We start from the raw sequence: 18,815 nt of genomic DNA, 5'->3' as shown, positions 1-18,815 counted from the left end.
ACCTTGGCCGGGTCCCCGCGGCCCGCTTTCATCCGCCAGCTGTCGGCTTTCCACTCTTCTGCGGCGAGGGCGCCTTCCCCCGCCCTTCGGAACTTTGCGACTGGAGCATGGTTCCGGGCGCGGCCTGTTGGCGAGCGGAAGCGGAAGTGCGCCCGGGAGGCGTCGGAGTGGTAGCTGCGATGGCGGAGCTAGCCGTGGAGCACGTGACGGAGGGTTCCTGGGAGTCGCTCCCGGTGCCGCTGCACCCGCGGGTGCTGGGTGTCCTGCGGGAACTGGGTTTCCCGCACATGACGCCGGTGCAGGTACCCGGGGCCGGGGAGGTGGGCCCTCGGTGCGCAGGGGGCAGGTGGGGAAAGGGAGGCTCAGGGCGGGCCCGGCACCCGCTGAATTGGACGCGGCCGGTAGGTGTTAGGACTCGCATCCTGGAGTTTTCACCCCTCCGGCTGGAACTTTGGCCATGTCTTTCTGCTGCGCCGACTCGGGTGATGCCAAGCTGGTTAATGATCGCCAGGCAGAGGCGGCAGGCGGCGGCGCACCTGTGCCAGGGTCTTCACCGCCCCCACCCCGCCCTTAGGTGCTGGGACCCGAGTGCCTGGTTCGTATTCTCCCCCTACTCCCTCTAGCTGTGAGACCTTGGGCAAATGACTTAACCTCTCTGTGCTTCATTTCCTTTTTCTGTGAAATGACGAAAATAGTATTACCAGAGGGTTGTTGCGGAGATTACCTAAGACAATTTTGGGCACATCATGGGCGCTCAGTAAATGTTACCTGCTGTCATTGTTGTTATTATTACTTGGGCTAAGTGAAGTGTCCTGGTCCAGTTTATTCATTTATTCAAGAAATTTCTTGAGGACAAACTACGTATTGGGTACTTTTTTTCTAGGCTCCAGGGATTTTGCAGTGTTGGTCCCCACTCATGGGCCTTGTTTTCTAATGCAGGAGAGGGAGAAAGGGATAAAGGAATAAGGTAATTTCAGCTGGTGATAAGTGTTGTGGAGCAGACAGTGACAAGAAGGTACAGGATAGGAGATAAGATAGGGGAGGCCTCTCGGAGGAGGTGTCGTTAAGCTGCTGCCTGAATGAGAAGGACCTGGCTGTGGGGTGATTGGGGGCATGATATTCCAGCAAAGAGAAATGCCCGTGCAAATGCCCTGGGGCTGGAAATGAGCTTGGAGGAACAGAAAGAAGGCCTCTGTGGCTGGAGCAGCACGAGTAGTGTAAGAGGTGAGCAAACCGGGTGCTGGATCGTGCAGGGTCTTCCCTGTAGGAGCTTGTATTTTATTCTAAATGCAGCGGGAAGCTGTCTTCCATGGGAAACTGTGCAGAAAGGGAAGGGATGTGACTGCGGTGTAGAGAATAGACTTTAGAGGAATAAGAGGAGAAGTGAGGAGGTCCATTAGGAGGCCACTGTCAAGTTAGAGGTGATGGTGGCTTGGAGTAGACAGGAAGCAGTGGATATTGAAAAGTCAATGTTGGGGGCTTCCCTGGTGGTGCAGTGGTTGAGAATCTGCCTGCCAATGCAGGGGACACGGGTTCGTGCCCTGGTCTGGGAAGATCCCACATGCTGCGGAGCAACTAGGCCCGTGAGCCACAACTACTGAGCCTGCGCGTCTGGAGCCTGTGCTCCGCAACAAGAGAGGCCGCGATAGTGAGAGGCCCGCGCACCGCGATGAAGCGTGGCCCCCACTTGCCGCAACTAGAGAAAGCCCTCGCACAGAAACGAAGGCCCAACACAGCCAAAAATAAATAAATAATTAAAAAAAAAAAAAAAGTCAATGTTGGGATAGCTTTAGGGTTCCTGAGGGGCCAGATGTGGGGTTCATGAAGGAGGAATCTACAGGGACCCTGAGGTTTTTGTCCTTAGCAGCTGGGTGGATGGTGGTATCATTTATTGAGATGAGGAAGGCTGGCAAGGATAACAGGCTTCAGAGGGAAGATCAAGAGGGTTCTGTTTTGAAATGTTAAGTTGAGATGTCCATAGGCTCCTCAGGAAAGATGTGGAGGAAGCAGGCAGTGCTCTGTGCCATGCTTGGGACTCTAGTGCAGACAAGACCCAGTGTCTGCCATTGGAGTCAATGGTCTAGGTGCTGTCCACTGTGGTAGTCAATCACACGTGGCTATTGAACACTTGAAACATGGTGAGTCCGTATTGAGATGTGCTCTAAGTGTAACATGTACAATGGATTTTGAGGACTTAGTGTGAAAAACGAATGAAAAATCTCATTCTTTTTTTTTTTTTAATAAATTTATTTTATTTTTGGCTGTGTTGAGTCTCCGTGGCTGCGCGTGGGCTTTCTCTAGTTGCGGCGAGCGTGGGCTACTCTTTGTTGCGGTGCACGGGCTTCTCATTGCGGTGGCTTCTCTTGTTGCAGAGCATGGGCTCTAGGCGCGTGGGCTTCTGTAGTTGTGGCTCGTGGGCTCTAGAGTGCAGGTTCAGTAGTTGTGGCCCGTGGGCTTAGTTGCTCCGCGGCATGTGGGATCTTTCCGGACCAGGGCTCGAACCTGTGTCCCCTGCATTGGCAGACGGGTTCTTAACCACTGTGCCACCAGGGAGGCCCTCATTCATTTTTAAGATATTGATTACATGTCAAGCTGACAGTATTTTGGATATATTGGGTTAAATAAAATATATTATTAAAATTCATTTCACCTGTTTCTTTTTACTTTTCTTAATGTGGCTACTAGAAAAGTATGTGGCTCACATTATATTTATTTTTTGTTTTTCTTTTTATTATTATTATTTTTTAAAATTTTATTTATTTATTTATTTATTTTTATTTTTTTGGCTTTGTTGGGTCTTCGTTTCTGTGCGAGGGCTTTCTCTAGTTGTGGCAAGCGGGGCCACTCTTCATCGTGGTGCGCGGGCCTCTCACTATCGCGGCCTCTCTTGTTGCGGAGCACAGGCTCCAGACGCGCAGGCTCAGTAGTTGTGGCTCACGGGCCTAGGTGCTCTGCGGCATGTGGGATCTTCCCAGACCACGGCTCGAACCCTTGTCCCCTGCATTGGCAGGCAGATTCTCAACCACTGCGCCACCAGGGAAGCCCCTATTTTTATTTTTTTTAATTGAAGTATAGTTGATTCACATTATTGTGCCAATCTGCTGTACAGCAAAGTGACTCAGTTTTACATACATAGACATTCTTTTTAAAATATTCTTTTCCATTGGATATAGTTCCCTGTGCTATACAGTAGGACCTTGTTGTTTTTCCATTCAAAATGCAATAGTTTGCATCTACCAACCCCAAATTCCCAGTCCATCCCTCTCCCTCCCCCACTTCCCCTTGGCAACCACAAGTCTGATCTCTATCACATTATATTTCTGTTGGACAGCAATGGTCCACAGCAGATTTCTCAGTCTTGGCACTCTTGATATTTTGGACTGGATGCTTTGTTATGCGAAATGGTCCTGGGTATTGTGGGCTGTTTAACAGCATCTCTGGGTTCTACTTACTAGATGCCAGAAGCAAACCACCTCCTGCTCCCCCGCCCTGTTTTTTTTTTTTTAATATTTTATTTTATTTTATTTACTTATTTTTGGCTGCGTTGGGTCTTTGTTGCTGCGCGCAGGCTTTCTCTAGTTGCGGCAAGCGGGGGCTACTCTTCGTGGAGGTGCACAGCCTTCTCATTGCAGTGGCTTCTCTTGTTGCAGAGCACGGGCTCTAGGCGCACGGGCTTCAGTAGTTGTGGCATGCGGGCTTCAGCAGTTGTGGCATGCGGGCTCTAGAGCGCAAGCTCAGTAGTTGTGGCGCACGGGCTTAGTTGCTCCGCGGCACGTGGGATCTTCCTGGAGCAGGGCTCGAACCCGTGTCCCCTGCATTGGCAGGCGGATTCTTAACCACTGTGCCACCAGGGAAGCCCCCCCGCCCTGTTTTGACAACCCAAAATGTTTTCAGACATTGCCAAATGTTCCCTGCGGGCAAAGAAATCACCCAGGCTGAGACTTACTTGTGTTGAAGCAGTTAGAAAAGTGCTACACGTGCTGCAATGGGTGAGCTCAGGCTCTGGGGACCAGGAGTGGAGTGTGGTCCTGGAGGGGGCGACCTTGAAGCCAAGACCTAAGTCTGCTTCAGGTTCAGCTGCTCTTTGCTGCACCCAAAGGGCCAGGCCTCTTGTAACCCTGTGGGTTTTCTGCGGTGTTTATAATTAGAGGGCCTATTTAAATCGTTGTTTTGTGATACTAGAGCTGGAAGGAACACAGTGTCTTCAAACCCTTCCTGGTCCAGAGAGGAAGAGTAGGCGAGGCAGGGCTAGAGCTCAGGACCCCCAAATCCCAGCTTGGCTCACTTCCCCTGCATGCCGTCTGTGTAGACACCGCTGCTGTATCACCTGTGAGCTGACCCCACTGGGGTCCCTGGTGGTGACTGTAATCGGAGTCCACTTTGTGGTGGGGTCCAGTGTGACCAAGGCCAGCCTTGTGTTCCTCGGGCTCTGGGCCTCATCCGTGGAGTCCCGGCATCCTCTAACCAGTGCTCTGCCATCTCTCTTTTCAGTCTGCAACCATCCCTCTGTTCATGAAAAACAAAGATGTTGCTGCAGAAGCGGTGAGTACCTTGTGTAAATGCAGCCTGTCTTCCTGTTTTCCTTCCAAAATGAACTGTGAGGAAAAGCAAACGGAAACTTTCTGCCCTTTGCAGGTCACAGGTAGTGGCAAAACACTCGCTTTCATCATCCCCATCCTGGAAATTCTCCTGAGAAGGGAAGAGAAGTTAAAAAAGAGTCAGGTGAGGATAGCTAAACGGTTTATTTTCACTTAGTCATCAGAGAGTTCACAGTTGAGGAAGAAGCTGGTCAAAAGCTTGAAAAAATAAGAAGGAAAAAGTACAGTCTGTCCTCATTACTTGCAGATTCTGTGTTTATGAATCTGCCTACTCCTTAACATTTATTTGTAGCTCCCCAAAGCAGCACTCAGTGTGCTTTCGTGCTCATGCATGGACTTGTGTGGGGCAGCGACAAATGGGAGTCGCCTTATGGCACTTTCCCAGCTGAGTCTGATCAGGGCGATACTGCCTTCTCGTTCCAGCTCTCAGGCTGTAAGCAGGTGTCCTTTTCCTGGTCAACTTACTGCTGTGATTTTTTTTTTTTTTTTGGTGATTTCACTGTTTAAAATGACCCCCAAACATAGTGCTGAAGTGCTATCGAGTGTTCCTGAGTGCAAAGAGGCTGTGATGTGCCTTACGGAGAAAATACGTGTTACATAAGCTTCTTTTGATAGTGCTGTTGGCTGTGAGTTCAGTGTTAATGAATCAACAGTATATATTAAATGAGGTGTCTTTATTTCATAATTTAATTGAAGTATAGTTGACTTACAAAATAAGGTGTCTTTAAACAGAAATATATGTAAAACAAGCTTATGTATTGATAGGTCGACCCAAATGTGACCAGAGGCTTGCAGGAACCTAACCCCATTTCCCCAGGAGCAATGGTCCAGTATTCGCTAACAGCATATGTGGCCACTTTGTAGAACAGAATGAGGACTGACTATAATTCAAACTACAGTTGACTTTTGAACAACACGGGTTTGAACGGTGCAGGTCCACTTAAATGCGGGTTTCTTTCAGTAGTGAATAACTCTAGGTCTACACCAGCCGAGGTTGGTTTAATCCCTAGATGTGGAATTGGGATATAGAGGAACCAAACCGGTTATGTGGAGGGCCAACTGTAAATTATTTGCGGATTTTTGACTACGCAGAAGGTTCACATCCCTAACCCCCCCATCATTCAAGGGTCAACTCTCGATGTGTACTGTGACCGGGCACTGCTGAAAAAGCCCAGGAAGTGCTGTTTCTCTGGGAACCTTCGTCCATTAGGTGGAGGGTGCGTCTTGTGTGAGTTCAGCTCTGCAAGCCCTGGGCTCTGCTAATCGTGTGCCTTCCCCCGCATGGGCAGGTTGGCGCCATAATCATCACGCCCACGCGAGAGCTGGCTGTTCAGATAGATGAGGTCCTGTCGCATTTCACGAAGCCCTTCCCACAGTTCAGGTAAATGGGAGGCAGGGTCCCTGTCAGCCATGGGCTGTGATTTTGCCTGACCTACTCAAAGACACTTTTCTTGTTTTAGCCAGATTCTCTGGATCGGAGGCAGGAATCCTGGAGAGGATGTTGCGAGGTTTAAGGAACACGGGTAAGTTGCCTTGCTTGCTCTTGGCATTGAACCCAAGAGGAATCGACACATGATCTAGGCTTAACCAGAAACACCCCGCTTCAGAAGCCCACTCCCCACAAAAAGTTCTTTCTTCAGGCCAACCTCCCATTTTGCTCACGGGCTCATGATCTCGTCCCTCCCGTGGTGGTCCCTGACCTCGCCCTGAGCCCCAGACACACAGATAATCCACTTGTCTGCTTGGCATCTCGCCAGGCGTCTCACAGCTGTTGCAAACACGTCTACAACAGGAGCTTGGAATTTTCATCCCCAGACTTGCACCTCATCTGGAGTTGCCTGTTCATCTGCCCCTGTTGCTTCTCCTGAAGTCAGGGGTTCAGCCTCGGCTCCTCACTGTCCCCTCCACTACCCCTGACAGTTAACTGTCACCACATCCTCTGCATTTTCTCTCCAGAGCGTGTCTCTAACCGTCAGCCTTCCCGTCGCCACCTCTCCTACTCATTTCTCCCCTGGACTCCTGCAGTAGCTTCTCGTCTCTCTCTGCTGTGTGTGTCTGCTCTTGTCCCCGATAGTCCACGCTCCGCGTAGCAACCAGAATGCCAGTCAGGTCGTGTCACTCATTGAAAGCTCTTCAGTGGCTCCTGCTGGCCCTTGGGATAGATCCTAGTGTTTGTGTAGGGCCTGTGAGCCACCACTCTCCACTGCTGCCCCCTTCACAGCCCGCCCTGCTGCCACAGCGGGCTGGCTTTCTCCCAGATGCTGCCCGTGCCAGGCTCTTCCGTGTCTCCAGGAGGCTCGGGAAAGTCGGAGTGGTGTCTGTCCGGCAGCATTTTACCTTCAGAGCCTAGAGAGGCGCTGAGCACACGGCCGGTGTTTCATAAACGTTCGGAATGCGTGTTTGAATACACGATGGCCATCACTCCTTGGCATTGTATTGTCTCATGATGAGTAAGGTTTGTAATGAGCAGCAGTAGAATTTGTGCCCAGTTTGTCAGTGAATCTTAATAAAGAAAACTATTTTTCTTGAGCACTTGCTGTGTCCAGCTACAACGGGCGATACTTTGCAGCAGGGGTCACAGACTCGAGTTGCTACAGGGCTCAGAGGATACTATAAACGTGTGAAGGGGTGGGCGGGGAGTGGGAGGAACTGGCTAGTTCATGCCTGCGTACTCACCCCCAGCTGATTGCTGCCCACAGAACTCTGGGCTCAGTTCTCCAGGTTTTGAATTTTTTAAAAAGAATATGGAATTCCAGATTTTTGTGTGTTATCTCCCGATTTTTTTAACTGTTGGCATGTAATTCACATTTAAAAAAAACAACAACAAAACTTTCCTGCAGGTCACCCAGTCTGTGGGGGCCACGTTTGGCTTTCAGTCTGCCAGTTTGTGATCTTTACATAAAATTATCTCTAGTTCTGTTGGCATTCTCATTTTATAGATGAGTGACCTGGGACCTAAAGTGGTTGAGTAAAGTCAGGGGGTGAGCAAACCCTTTTTGTAAAGGACCAGATGGTAATTATTTTAGCTTTGTCGATCACACAGTCTGTGTCATAGCAGCTCACCTCTGCTGTTATCGTGGGAAAGCCGCCAGAGGCAACCCATGAATGAAGGAGGATGTGTAGTTATGTGCCAATAAAATGTCACAAAAACAGCAGAGGCCAGATGTGACCTAAGAGCCAGTTTGCTGAGCCCTGCCCTTGATCTCAGCCTGGAACCCAGACCTGTCCCCTCACGGCACAGCCTTCTCTTCCCACTGTGGTGGTCTCCCTTCTCTTCGCTGGCATTTTAGATGACTTTTGCTGGGGGGAAATACAAAACTTGGTGTTTGGAATCACAAAGGTCCCCGAGATCCAGCGAGTGCGGTAAATGTTAACTTTGTTTTCATAGTGGGAACATCATTGTGGCAACCCCAGGCCGCCTGGAGGACATGTTCCGAAGGAAGGCAGAGGGCCTGGATCTGGCCAGCTGCGTGAGGTCCCTGGAGGTCCTGGTGTTGGATGAAGCGGACAGGCTTCTGGATATGGGGTTCGAGGCGAGGTACTGGAGTTTGGACTTCATGGGCTTCGGGTGACACGGGATGAAAGGGAGCCCAAGGTGGAATTCCTTTATTACTCCATGACTGTCTCTATTAGCCACACGTGAATTTCTTTTTTTTTTTATAAATTTATTTATTTATTTATTTTATATTTTGGCTGCGTTGGGTCTTCGTTGCTGTGTGCTGGCTTTCTCTAGTTGTGGTGAGTGGGGGCTACTGTTCATACGGTACACGGGCTTCTCATTGCGGAGGCTTCTCTTGTTGCGGAGCACGGGCTGTAGGTACGTGGGCTTCAGTAGTTGCGGCGCACGGGCTTAGTTGTTTCGCGGCACGTGGGATCTTCCCGGACCAGGGCTCGAACCCATGTCCCCTGCATTGGCAGGCGGATTTTTAACCACTGCGCCACCAGGGAAGTCCCTGCATGTGAATTTCAAATCATTAGGTTGTTTGATCCTTCAGATTCTTCCACACAATTTAAATTCCATTTCTTCTGTCTTTGATGTTCTTAAGATGTGTTTTCCTCCGTGGCTTCTTTAAAAGTTTCTGTGAGTTTTAAAAAAGTAGTTTTATTGGGATATATTTCATATGTTACACAATTCACCCATGTAAAGTGTACAGTTTAATGGTTTTTAGTCTCAAAAAGTTTTGTCTTAATTTCACTCTTTTAATTGCCCCCCATTATAAAAGTAAAATTATATGCTTACATTGAAGAAACCTTGGGAAAATGAGAGTATAAAGAAGAAATGAAGATCGCCCATAATCTCACCTCCCAGTAGCAGCTACTGTAAATATTGTGATGGTTTTCAGTCTTTTAAAATAACCTGTTTAGTATCATAAAACACCATTTGTTGATTATGCTGATAAGTGAGGGGTTAAGATGAGCCCTCTCTTTTTAGCATAAACACCATCTTGGAGTTTTTGCCGAAGCAGAGGAGAACGGGCCTCTTCTCGGCCACTCAGACGCAAGAAGTGGAGAACCTGGTGAGAGCAGGCCTCCGGAACCCTGTGCGCATCTCCGTGAAGGAGAAGGGCGCGGCGGCCAGCAGCACGCAGAAGACCCCCTCCCGCCTGGAGAACTACTACATGGTGAGCGCTGGGTGGTCTCACTGACTCCTGCAGGCCATCGAGGAGGCTGTAGGGGTCTAAGGTACAGCGTGGGGACTGGGGTTAACAGTGTCGTGTACTTGAAATTGAAATTTGCTAACAGAGTAGTTCTTCAAATACAAAAGGGAACTATGTGAAGTGCTGGGTGTGTTAATTCACTTGATTATGATAATCATTTCACAGTGTACACGCATGTCATCACTTCGTACACCTTCAATGTATACATGTATAGATTTTTAATGTGTAAAAATGCTTAAATATATACAATTTTTATTTGCCAATTATACCTCAGTGAAGCTGGAAAAAATAAAACAAGTATTATAAGCCAAAGCAATTTACTGAAAAAAATTACCAATTTTTTTTGACTTGAACTGCTTTCAGTAAGCTTAGTTATGTTTTTCTTGGGGCCGCGCCACACAGCACGCGGGATCTTAGTCCCCCGACCAGGGATCGAACCCGCCCCCTGCAGTGGAATTGCGGAGTCCTAACCATTGGACTGCCAGGGAAGTCCTGTTTTTCCTTTTAAATGATCAGCTATAATAATTGTTTTAACAACTTATTAGATTTTCCAAGTTTTATCAATATGATGTACAGTGTTCCCACTGATATATGTTAACTCATAGCAATTAAAACAAACAAGCAAGCAAATGGGACTTCCCTGGCAGTCCAGTGGTTAAGACTCTGTGCTTCCACTGCGGGGGCACGGGTTTGATCCCTGGTTGGGGAACTAAGATTCTGCATGCTGCATGGTGCCGCCAAAAAACAAACAAATAAGCAAATAAAAAATAAGTGCTCTAGAGACTGGCTTTCAGTTTTCTAGGAAACCAAATCTATAAAATGATACCCTGTGGCACATTTTTAAATGCATTTGGGGGGCTCCCCTGGTGGCGCAGTGGTTAAGAATCTGCCTGCCAATGCAGGGGACATGGGTTCTAGCCCTGGTCCGGGAAGGTCCCACATGCTGCGGAGCAACTAAGCCCGTGCACCACAACTACTGAGCCTGCGCTCTAGAGCCCGCGAGCCACAACTACTGAGCCCGTGTGCCACAACTACTGAAGCCTGCGCACCCAGAGCCCGTGCTCTGCAACAAGAGAAGCCACCACAGTGAGAAGCCCGTGCACCGCAACAAAGAGTAGCCCCCACTCGCCGCAACTAGAGAAAGCCCGCGTGCAGCAAGGAAGACCCAACACAGCCAAAAACAAAAATAAATTAATTAATTAAAAAAAAATGCATTTGGGGACAGAGCTAGGATACATGCTGTGTGTGATGATGCTTGTCATTCAGCAAGTAAGTGAATAAGGAAGTTAACGCAGGCATAACTGTATTTTAAGCATAGTCTCCAAGAGCGGTGTGTATGGACCTCCTGTCGCCAAGTGATCAAATGTTTTTATTACACGTGCACGGGGTGTGCTGGGTGCAGGCACGGGACATGCTGGGTTCCCGGCCCGTTAATATGAGCCTGAGTTAGAGAAGGGCACAGCCAGACGTGCAGGTGAAACACAAAATCGAATTATGGCCTCTCTGAAGGACACTTTGTTGGGCGACAATGTTCTGCTCTGTAACCTAAATGGTGTTTTTCGATTTACAGCTGGGAGTTGCTGAATTTGCAGCAGTAAATCCTAGCTGCCCTTACTTTTAGTTTCCTCACAAAGCAGCGGGAGGGCTTTTGGAAATGTGATTGTTAGTAATGAGGCCACCCTCTTCTGTTCTCTACCATCACTGGGTCGGGCCAGGGGCATCTAGAGAGGATGGTCAGCCAGGGTGGCAGCACCATTTGGGGACCGAGAGAACCCGCAGGCCAGTGTCACTGCTTGACAAGGCACATCTAAATCGTCAACCAGGAGATGGGGCTTTTCTTTTGGCTGAGAGGGGCTACTCAGCTCCTGAACACAGTGACATGGTCACGGAGAAGTGGGCCGTTTCCAAACCAGTGTCCCTCGTGCTGCGGACTGTGAGGGCGATGAGGTGGCTCTCTTTTGGGTCGATTCATGGGGAGATTGAAGGCAGAAGAGTTTGCAGATCAGAAAACCACCTCTGCTGCAGCTGCCTGGAGGATGCGTTTGAAATCAGGCAGGAGGTGTTATACCCGGTGTTGCTATTTCTGCTTGCAGCCGGGCTGGTAAAGTTAGGAGGCCGGCTTTTCCCAGGGGAGGGAGGAGGTGGTGGATAGTGTAGTGGTTACGAGCAGAGGTGCGAGGGCAAGGCCACCCAGCTGCACAGCTAGGCTTTGTCCCTTCCTAACTGCACTAGTTCACCACTTGTAAAATGTTAGCACCCATTTCGTAGGGTTGGTGGAGGATTGGTTTATTAATACAGATGAAGGTTTTAGGCCAGTGCTTAGTGTGTAGTAAGTAGTAATAAATGAGCTTTGGAGCCCACTGTGGCCGCTGCTGCACTCTGCTCTTTTGCGTTCATTTAAGTGACTGCATTTAGAGATGTCTGAGTGCATGAGAAAGAAGTCCCAGACTGAGGGTTTGGTTAGGGTAAAAATAGGGGGATGCATTCAGGTGGACTTAAATGTTTCCAATTTAGGAGCACTTGGTTGCTTTATTAAGAGAGACTGGAGTCTGTCTCCATGGAGGTCTGTGAAATAATTCTGTGCATTCTGCTGTGGAGACCTGTGTTTACCTTAGAGCAGTGATTTCTGAACATGGCTGTGTCTCAGGATCTCCTGGGCTCTCTTAAGTAATACGGACCCTTGGGTCCAATTCCACATGAATCATAATCTGTATGCTGTGTCCAAGGATGTGCATTTTAAAGACCTCCCCTGGGGATGGTGTTATGGCCGGCATGGCGCTGTCTGCATGTTGGGGTTTGGGAGGTACTTACCGCACTGGATGACTCCCTGTCCTCAGTTACATGACTTTGTGACTTAACGTGTGTCAGCAGCCCAGGCTGATGTTTATTCTGGTCTCGGTAGACTGAGTAACATTCTGACGAACGTCTGTCCCTTTTCATGGAGGAAATTAGATTCCTTAAAATTTAAGGCCGAAACTGAAAATAGCTATGGGGTTATTTTTGTCAGCAAATTTGTTTTTATTTTATTGGTTTTCCTTTTTATTTTGTAGGTATGTAAGGCAGATGAGAAATTTAATCAGCTGGTACATTTTCTTCGAAATCATAAGCAGGAAAAACACCTGGTCTTCTTCAGGTAATACTTCTGGAGTTCGGCCACACCCAGAACGTGCACATGTGTGTAGCCTTCAGGTTGTTTGTCTGTTAGGAATGTGTTTGGCTGCAAATGACTTCTGCAGCTCAAGCTGGAGGGGTTTATTTTTCTCCTGTAAAAAGAAGTCCAGAGGCAGGCAGTTCCTGACGTTGGTTTCCGTCTCAGCAACGTCAAGACCAGTGTTTCTTTAGCTGTCTTGGCCTTTCCTTCCTGTAGGTCACCTCCTAGTTTTAAGATGACCACGGTGACACCTGCTGCCACATTTGCATTGAAAGCAGATAAAAGAGGAAAGGCAGAGAGGGGGGAAGGGCAGTGCTTGCTATATCCGGCCCTTTTAATCAGAAAAGCAAAAGACTTTCTCAGACAGCCCCCTCCCAAGCTGACTTCTGCTTTCCTTGTATGGGCCAAAGGTGGGTCACCCAGCAGCCCCTCACTTTAGGAGATGGGAAAAAAACAAGTGGGTAGCTGTCCCAGCCTCTGTAGTAGAGGGAGGTGAAGGAGGAAGTGGTTGGGAGGGTGTTTGATCCGCCAGCCTAGTGTCTGCCACACTGGGGTGTGTCCTGTTGTCAGAGCGCAAGATAGGAACAGATGTGTGCATCCTTTGGGCTGTTTTTTTCCTCCTCCAGATATACCTGTGGTGTTGTCTTTTTGGCAACACCAAAAGAATTTTATGTTTCTTTTCCATCCATCATGTCACCAATAAAATGCATTAGCTGTACTGTCCCACAGTTAGAAACACAACCTGGTACACACACAAACACACACACACACACGAAACTGAAACAAAGATTTAATAAAACTGCATTTGACTAGGTGGGATGTATTCTGATGCTTTCTGTTCTGTTCTGCTCTAATTTTTTAAAAATGCTGGTCCAGACTCACCAAATTGATTTCAGAACCTACCAGATTGCTTTCAGGATCTGTGGGTTGTGACCCTAGTGTGCAAAACTGCTTTATTATGTACTGATGTGACTTTTGGTGGAAACTGGGGAATCTGGCAGCAGTCAGTTAGCACAGGTGTTTAAGACGGGAGATTTAGACAGGAGTTAGCCCAAATTGGAATCCTGCAGCCTGGTGTGGGAGAACATGGGAGATGGAATCAAACCTTCCTTCTGGTTCTGCCTCTGCCACTCACTCATACTGCCTCTCTGTGAGCTTCAGGTCCCTCATCTACAAAAGGATGTGACATGCCTTTGGAATCCCTCAAATAAAAAAGGTGAACTTTATTAGAAGGGGGCTGTGTAGGGAGCTCACAGACTCCAAGAGAAGGTTGGGTGCACCGCCTCTAGGGAAGACAGGATCTGGGGGACCCAGATGGCCATCTGTTTAGGGCACAGCCTCATTGGGATGACCCTGCTCTGGTCCCCTTTTGTCCTCGACTCCAAGTCCAATGTCTAGGATAGAGGACCTGAAAGGTCTGGCTTCTGCTGAGCCTTTGGGAACTGCACTGTTTGGGGAAGAAGCGTTTCCCTGAAGGAAAAACAGGAGTAAAGCTATATTTAAGATGTCACTGTTCTTGTTGTGAAGGACTACTTCAGTTTCATTAGCTTCTCAGGGAGCCAGGGAGCTCCCCTTGCTAGAACAGCTTTAGACAGTAGGAATACATTGTTTGGGTTTTAACTCCTGCTGAAGGGGTTTTGTCAAAAGATTGGCCTTCCCCTGGCCGAGAGCTTAGTTGTGGATGATATGCACAGCCATTCTCCTCTGCAGCCTCCTGGGACGACTGGGTGGGCCCCACTGCATCTAGTGCTCGCGGCCTCCCTCCCCCCGTCGCAGGAGGACCAAGGCGGCCTGCGACTCTAAGCCCTCTGTCCCCTCTCGCAGCACGTGCGCCTGCGTGGAGTACTGTGGAAAGGCTCTGGAGGCCCTGGTGAAGGGCGTGAACATAATGTGCATTCACGGAAAGATGAAGTATAAGCGCAATAAGATCTTCACGGAGTTCCGCAAATTGCAAAGGTGGGTTGGCTTCCTTGGAGGTGGCGGATCTCCAGCCACTCTGCTCTTTTGCAGGTCGTTCTGCCTCGAAACCCTCACATGTGTTTCCCTGCCTGGAACTCTCTTCCTCCTCCAACCTGGTTATCATATCTTCTCTGTATAAATATCCAGACCCCCTGCCCTCTGTCCTGACCCCATTACACTTTGCTACACTGACTTCCTTACTTATCTGTCAACTTCCCTGCTAGGTTTTAAGCTCCATAAGAACGGGAACCTGTGTTGTGTTCATTGCCCCAGTGCGGCTTTGGTAGCTGTTTGTTGAATGACGGAACAGACAGGAGCAGCCCGTTAAAGGCTGCAGATTGTCAGCCGGTGGCTAGGCTGTAGGGAACTTGTGGCTCTAGTGATCATAACTTGATTCTGTTTGTGCATAGAAATACTACTTCTCTGTGTTTCTTAATCATTGAGCCTTCTGGCTATGTTAAAAGCAATCTTTTAGGCAAAGTGATAGAATTGACGGATACACGACAGTCTGGGAGGGAAAATTTCATTTGTTTTTTTTAAATGGCTGCAAAGGATTAGACCAAATACTGTGTTTGTTTTTGTTTTTTTTTTCTTTTCCCTCAATGGAAATATGCTAATTTAAAAAATCTTCTCAGTGTCTCCCCCCCACCTCTTTACAGATTTCACTGAGAACTTGTAAAGTCCTAGAGGTTCTTAGGAGGAAGAAAAATCAAAGTGTTATTCCTGTATATTTGCTTCTGTGAGAGATTCTGCAACCTGTGTCGTTACTGTCATCCCTCAGTAAAGACTGCTTGACGGTGAGGGAGACAGTGGCCTCCTTACTCAGCGTGGTGTTTTCTCATTTTCTAGTGGGATTTTAGTGTGCACGGACGTGATGGCCCGAGGAATAGATATTCCTGAAGTAAACTGGGTTTTGCAGTACGACCCTCCCAGCAATGCCAGGTACAGCATGAGAGAACGTTACCCGCTCTGTCTAGGAATCTAGGCTAATGAAATAGGAATCCTGAGGAAGAAAACATAATGATGGTTGTCAAAACATTACGAAATAGCAAAAATAAGGGAACTGGTGAGCTATCATTGATAGGTCAATAGTGATACTGTATTATGCAGAAATTTCAGTCATTTTCAAATACTTTTTAATAGATCTTTTTTATTTACTTATTTATTTATTTTTAAATTTTTTGGCTGCGCCGCACAGCATGTGGGATCTTACTTCCTTGACCAGGGATGGATCCCACGCCCCCTGCATTGGAAGTGCAGAGTCTTAACCACTGGGCCATCAGGGAAGTCCCTCAAATACTTTTTAAAGTTCTTGCAGAAATGCACATGATAGAGTGTTTAAAGGAGAACAATATATACACCATGTATGAAGATGTCAGTTATTCTCTGAAAGCAAGCATATATTCCTGATAAATGCCTGCAAGCATAGGAAAGCACCTGTAAATACAAACTCGTAAGCAATAGTTGTTACTTCCTGGGGGAGGGGGGAGGTCCTCATAGGTCACTTTTATTTTCTTTTTTACGCTTTTCATTGTTTTCCAAATTTTCTACTGAGACTGCGTCCTCCTACCTGTACCATCAGATAGGCATAAATTTAAAAGTTTTACAGTTCACAGTAAATGTCTAACAGAACCCTCTCTGGTTTGCACGTGTACTTTAATCGCCAGCTGTTCTATAGCACTAATAAGCGGCGGGTTGGGATGGAGCTCCTCGGGTCATTTTAGGCGCATCAGCCATGCAGCTGCAGGCCTGTGCTCTGCTCGGCCAGCATCACGTGGTGACCATGTTCCCGCCCCTTGTTGTTCACAGCGCCTTCGTGCATCGCTGTGGCCGCACAGCCCGCATCGGCCATGGCGGCAGCGCGCTTGTGTTCCTCCTTCCCATGGAAGAGTCGTACGTCAATTTCCTTGCACTTAACCAGAAAGTAAGCTGTCTTCCTTTTTCCTATGGAATGTCCAATGCTGGGGTAGTTGAAAAAGTTCTTTTCCAGCAAGTGGGGTCCAGAACTTAGATTAGGGGTTGCAGACACACAGGGGCCAGGCTGGTGATGTCAGTGCGGGAACCTGGCTGGCTTTATGGCTGTGGAGAGGCTCTGGGGTACGGCCACTGCTCAGCCCCAGCTAAGTATCACTAGTTGGGAACATAGACCTATGTTGCCATACTTTCCAACCAGAAATCAGGATTGTTAGGTAAAATCTCATTTTAAACTTTGCTTTAAAATTTTTTAAATACTTTCTGGACCAAGTAAAATACTTTGCTTGGATTTGGGCTTCCAGGCCTCTGCTTTAAGATTAAAATGGATTGTTCTGCCTTTGGTTTTATTGGCACTGGCTCTTATGGGGTAGCCTTGGGGATGAGGTGATTCCAGCCAGAAGTGACGCTGTGGTCCCTGTGCAGTGCCCCCTGCAGGAGATGAAAGTCCAGAAGAACACAGTAGACCTCCTTCCAAAGCTCAAGTCCATGGCCCTGGCCGACAGAGCTGTGTTTGAAAAGGGCATGAAAGCTTTTGTGTCGTACGTCCAGGCTTATGCAAAGCATGAGTGTAACCTCATCTTCAGATTAAAGGGTAAGTTGGACTTCTTCACATAATTGTATCTCCATCTGAAACATCTGATGGTTTTAGAAGTATTACAAGTATGAAACTGCTTTGTTTTATAAAAATGTCAGGCCTATGCCAGGGTTAATGTATTCTAAACATTTAAAAGAAAGTCTTCCTGGGAATTCCCTGGTGGTCCGCTGGTTAGGACTCCGAGCTTCCACTGCAGGGGGCACAGGTTCGATCCCTGGTCGGGGAACTAAGATCCCGTGTGCTGTGCAGCGCAGCCAAAAAAATAAATAAAAATAAAATAAAAGACAGTCTTCCTTGGGTTTGAGTAGACAGAGAATACACTGGCTGCTGAGTATTCCTTCTTAGTAAAAATGTAATTATTTTAATTCTAATTAAAATGAGCCCATTAGATCATTTAGGTAGACAAAATTATATTGCTATGAATGTTCTGTGGGTTGATGCTTATAATCCTATTTTGGGTGTGCTAACTGCAATGTTTTGGTTTAATCAGATCTCGATTTTGCAAGTCTTGCTCGAGGTTTTGCCCTGCTGAGGATGCCCAAGATGCCAGAGCTGAGAGGGAAGCAGTTTCCAGATTTCGTGCCTGTGGACGTCAGTACAGACACCATTCCATTTAAAGATAAAATCAGAGAAAAGCAGAGGCAGAAGCTGTTGGAGCAACAAAGAAAAGAGAAAACAGAAAATGAAGGGAGAAGAAAATTCATAAAAAATAAAGCTTGGTCAAAGCAGAAGGCCAAAAAGGAAAAGAAGAAAAAACTGAATGAAAAACGGAAAAGGAAAGAGGTAAAGGTTGCATTTTTATTATTTAAATACTCAACTTAGAATTGTGAACAAGCTTCACTGAAGTGTAGTATCTAGTTATCTTCTAATAGGAATTGCATAGGACTCTCAGATTTCTAAACTCCCTTGGTGGCCTGGGTGGGGAATGCACTGTTTGTGGAAGCTGATCTAAGAGCTTGTAGTTACTGATTAAAAATGCTGGTTTCACTTAGAACACTGTTGCTGAGAAATTCAGTAGCTTGTTGATCTCTTCTGCACTCAGGGTTCTGATATCGAAGATGAGGACATGGAAGAACTTCTTAATGACACAAGGCTCTTGAAAAAGTTTAAAAAAGGCAAAATTACTGAAGAAGAATTCGAGAAGGGGCTGTTGACAAGTGGCAAAAGATCAGTCAAGACAGCAGATTTGGGGATCTCAGATTTGGAAGATGACTGCTGATTCCTGCCGCTCAGGTGAAATGCACGAGAGCAACGGGAATGCCAGGAGCTGCCCTGCGCTCGCATATAGCTCACGCATGCGTCTACTGAACAGAACTTCAGCAGACGTCCGGGAAGAACCACCTCTCCCAAAACTGTTGTTGCAGATGGGGGAGATGTGAGGGGTTTCACGCTCATGAATATTTTATTAAAAACATACCAGCCTTTGAAGTCTAACAGAAGAATATGTAAATTAACTGAGTGTAAATAACAGATGTCAATATTTATTTTGATGGGTTACTCAAAGAGCTCATTTTTTGGTGGCTATTTTATACTTATTTTTTAACATAAAGATACTGATGTAGACTTGATTTTAGGCCTTTTAAAATTCCTCAGTGTTTTCAGGCACCTGATCTCCCTGGATGTCCTTCTCCCTGGACTTCAGTTCTCTCTTTGAGGTACTGCGCAGAACACCTGCACAGCCCCTAGTACTGTTTTATTGGTGAGTATCTGAAGAACAGAGGAAGCAAGTCATTCTGGAAAAGAAAATTATTATGCCTTCCGTTGAATAAACTGTATTTCATTCTGATTGTGCCTTAAGTGTGTGAAGGTGGCTGCATAGTGTCTTTACCAAGATGGACAATACATCTGGGCCTGGGGTCAGCTTGCAGTACCAACGCAAT

General features: G+C 47.3%; 1 protein-coding gene across 1 annotated transcript; it reads left to right on the top strand.

Moving 5' to 3' along the window:
- Positions 1-147: 147 nt before the first annotated feature.
- DDX55 (DEAD-box helicase 55) lies at positions 148-18,721 on the top strand. The gene is made up of 14 exons (XM_068562407.1): positions 148-302; positions 4,492-4,542; positions 4,636-4,722; positions 5,888-5,979; positions 6,059-6,121; positions 7,987-8,136; positions 9,031-9,220; positions 12,307-12,389; positions 14,232-14,363; positions 15,216-15,308; positions 16,176-16,290; positions 16,764-16,932; positions 17,426-17,718; positions 17,978-18,721. The coding sequence occupies exons 1-14, from the start codon at positions 180-182 to the stop codon at positions 18,152-18,154; spliced, it is 1,818 nt and encodes a 605-aa protein (XP_068418508.1). The 5' UTR covers positions 148-179; the 3' UTR covers positions 18,155-18,721.
- The last annotated feature ends 94 nt before the right edge of the window (positions 18,722-18,815 follow it).

The sequence above is a fragment of the Eschrichtius robustus genome, chromosome 14, assembly GCF_028021215.1.
Source record: "Eschrichtius robustus isolate mEscRob2 chromosome 14, mEscRob2.pri, whole genome shotgun sequence".
In the NCBI taxonomy this organism is placed as follows: Eukaryota; Metazoa; Chordata; class Mammalia; order Artiodactyla; family Eschrichtiidae; genus Eschrichtius; species Eschrichtius robustus.
Note: the sequence above shows the minus strand (reverse complement) of the source record. Positions and strands in the feature narration are given on the sequence as shown.

Excerpts from the sequence above, each read along its gene's own strand:
- DDX55 (XM_068562407.1), top strand. The coding sequence starts at position 180 with ATGGCGGAGCTAGCCGTGGAGCACGTGACGGAGGGTTCCTGGGAGTCG. Across the intron at positions 9,221-12,306 it reads GCCTGGAGAACTACTACATG|GTATGTAAGGCAGATGAGAA; the intron begins GTGAGCGCTGGG and ends TTTATTTTGTAG. Across the intron at positions 15,309-16,175 it reads GACCCTCCCAGCAATGCCAG|CGCCTTCGTGCATCGCTGTG; the intron begins GTACAGCATGAG and ends TGTTGTTCACAG.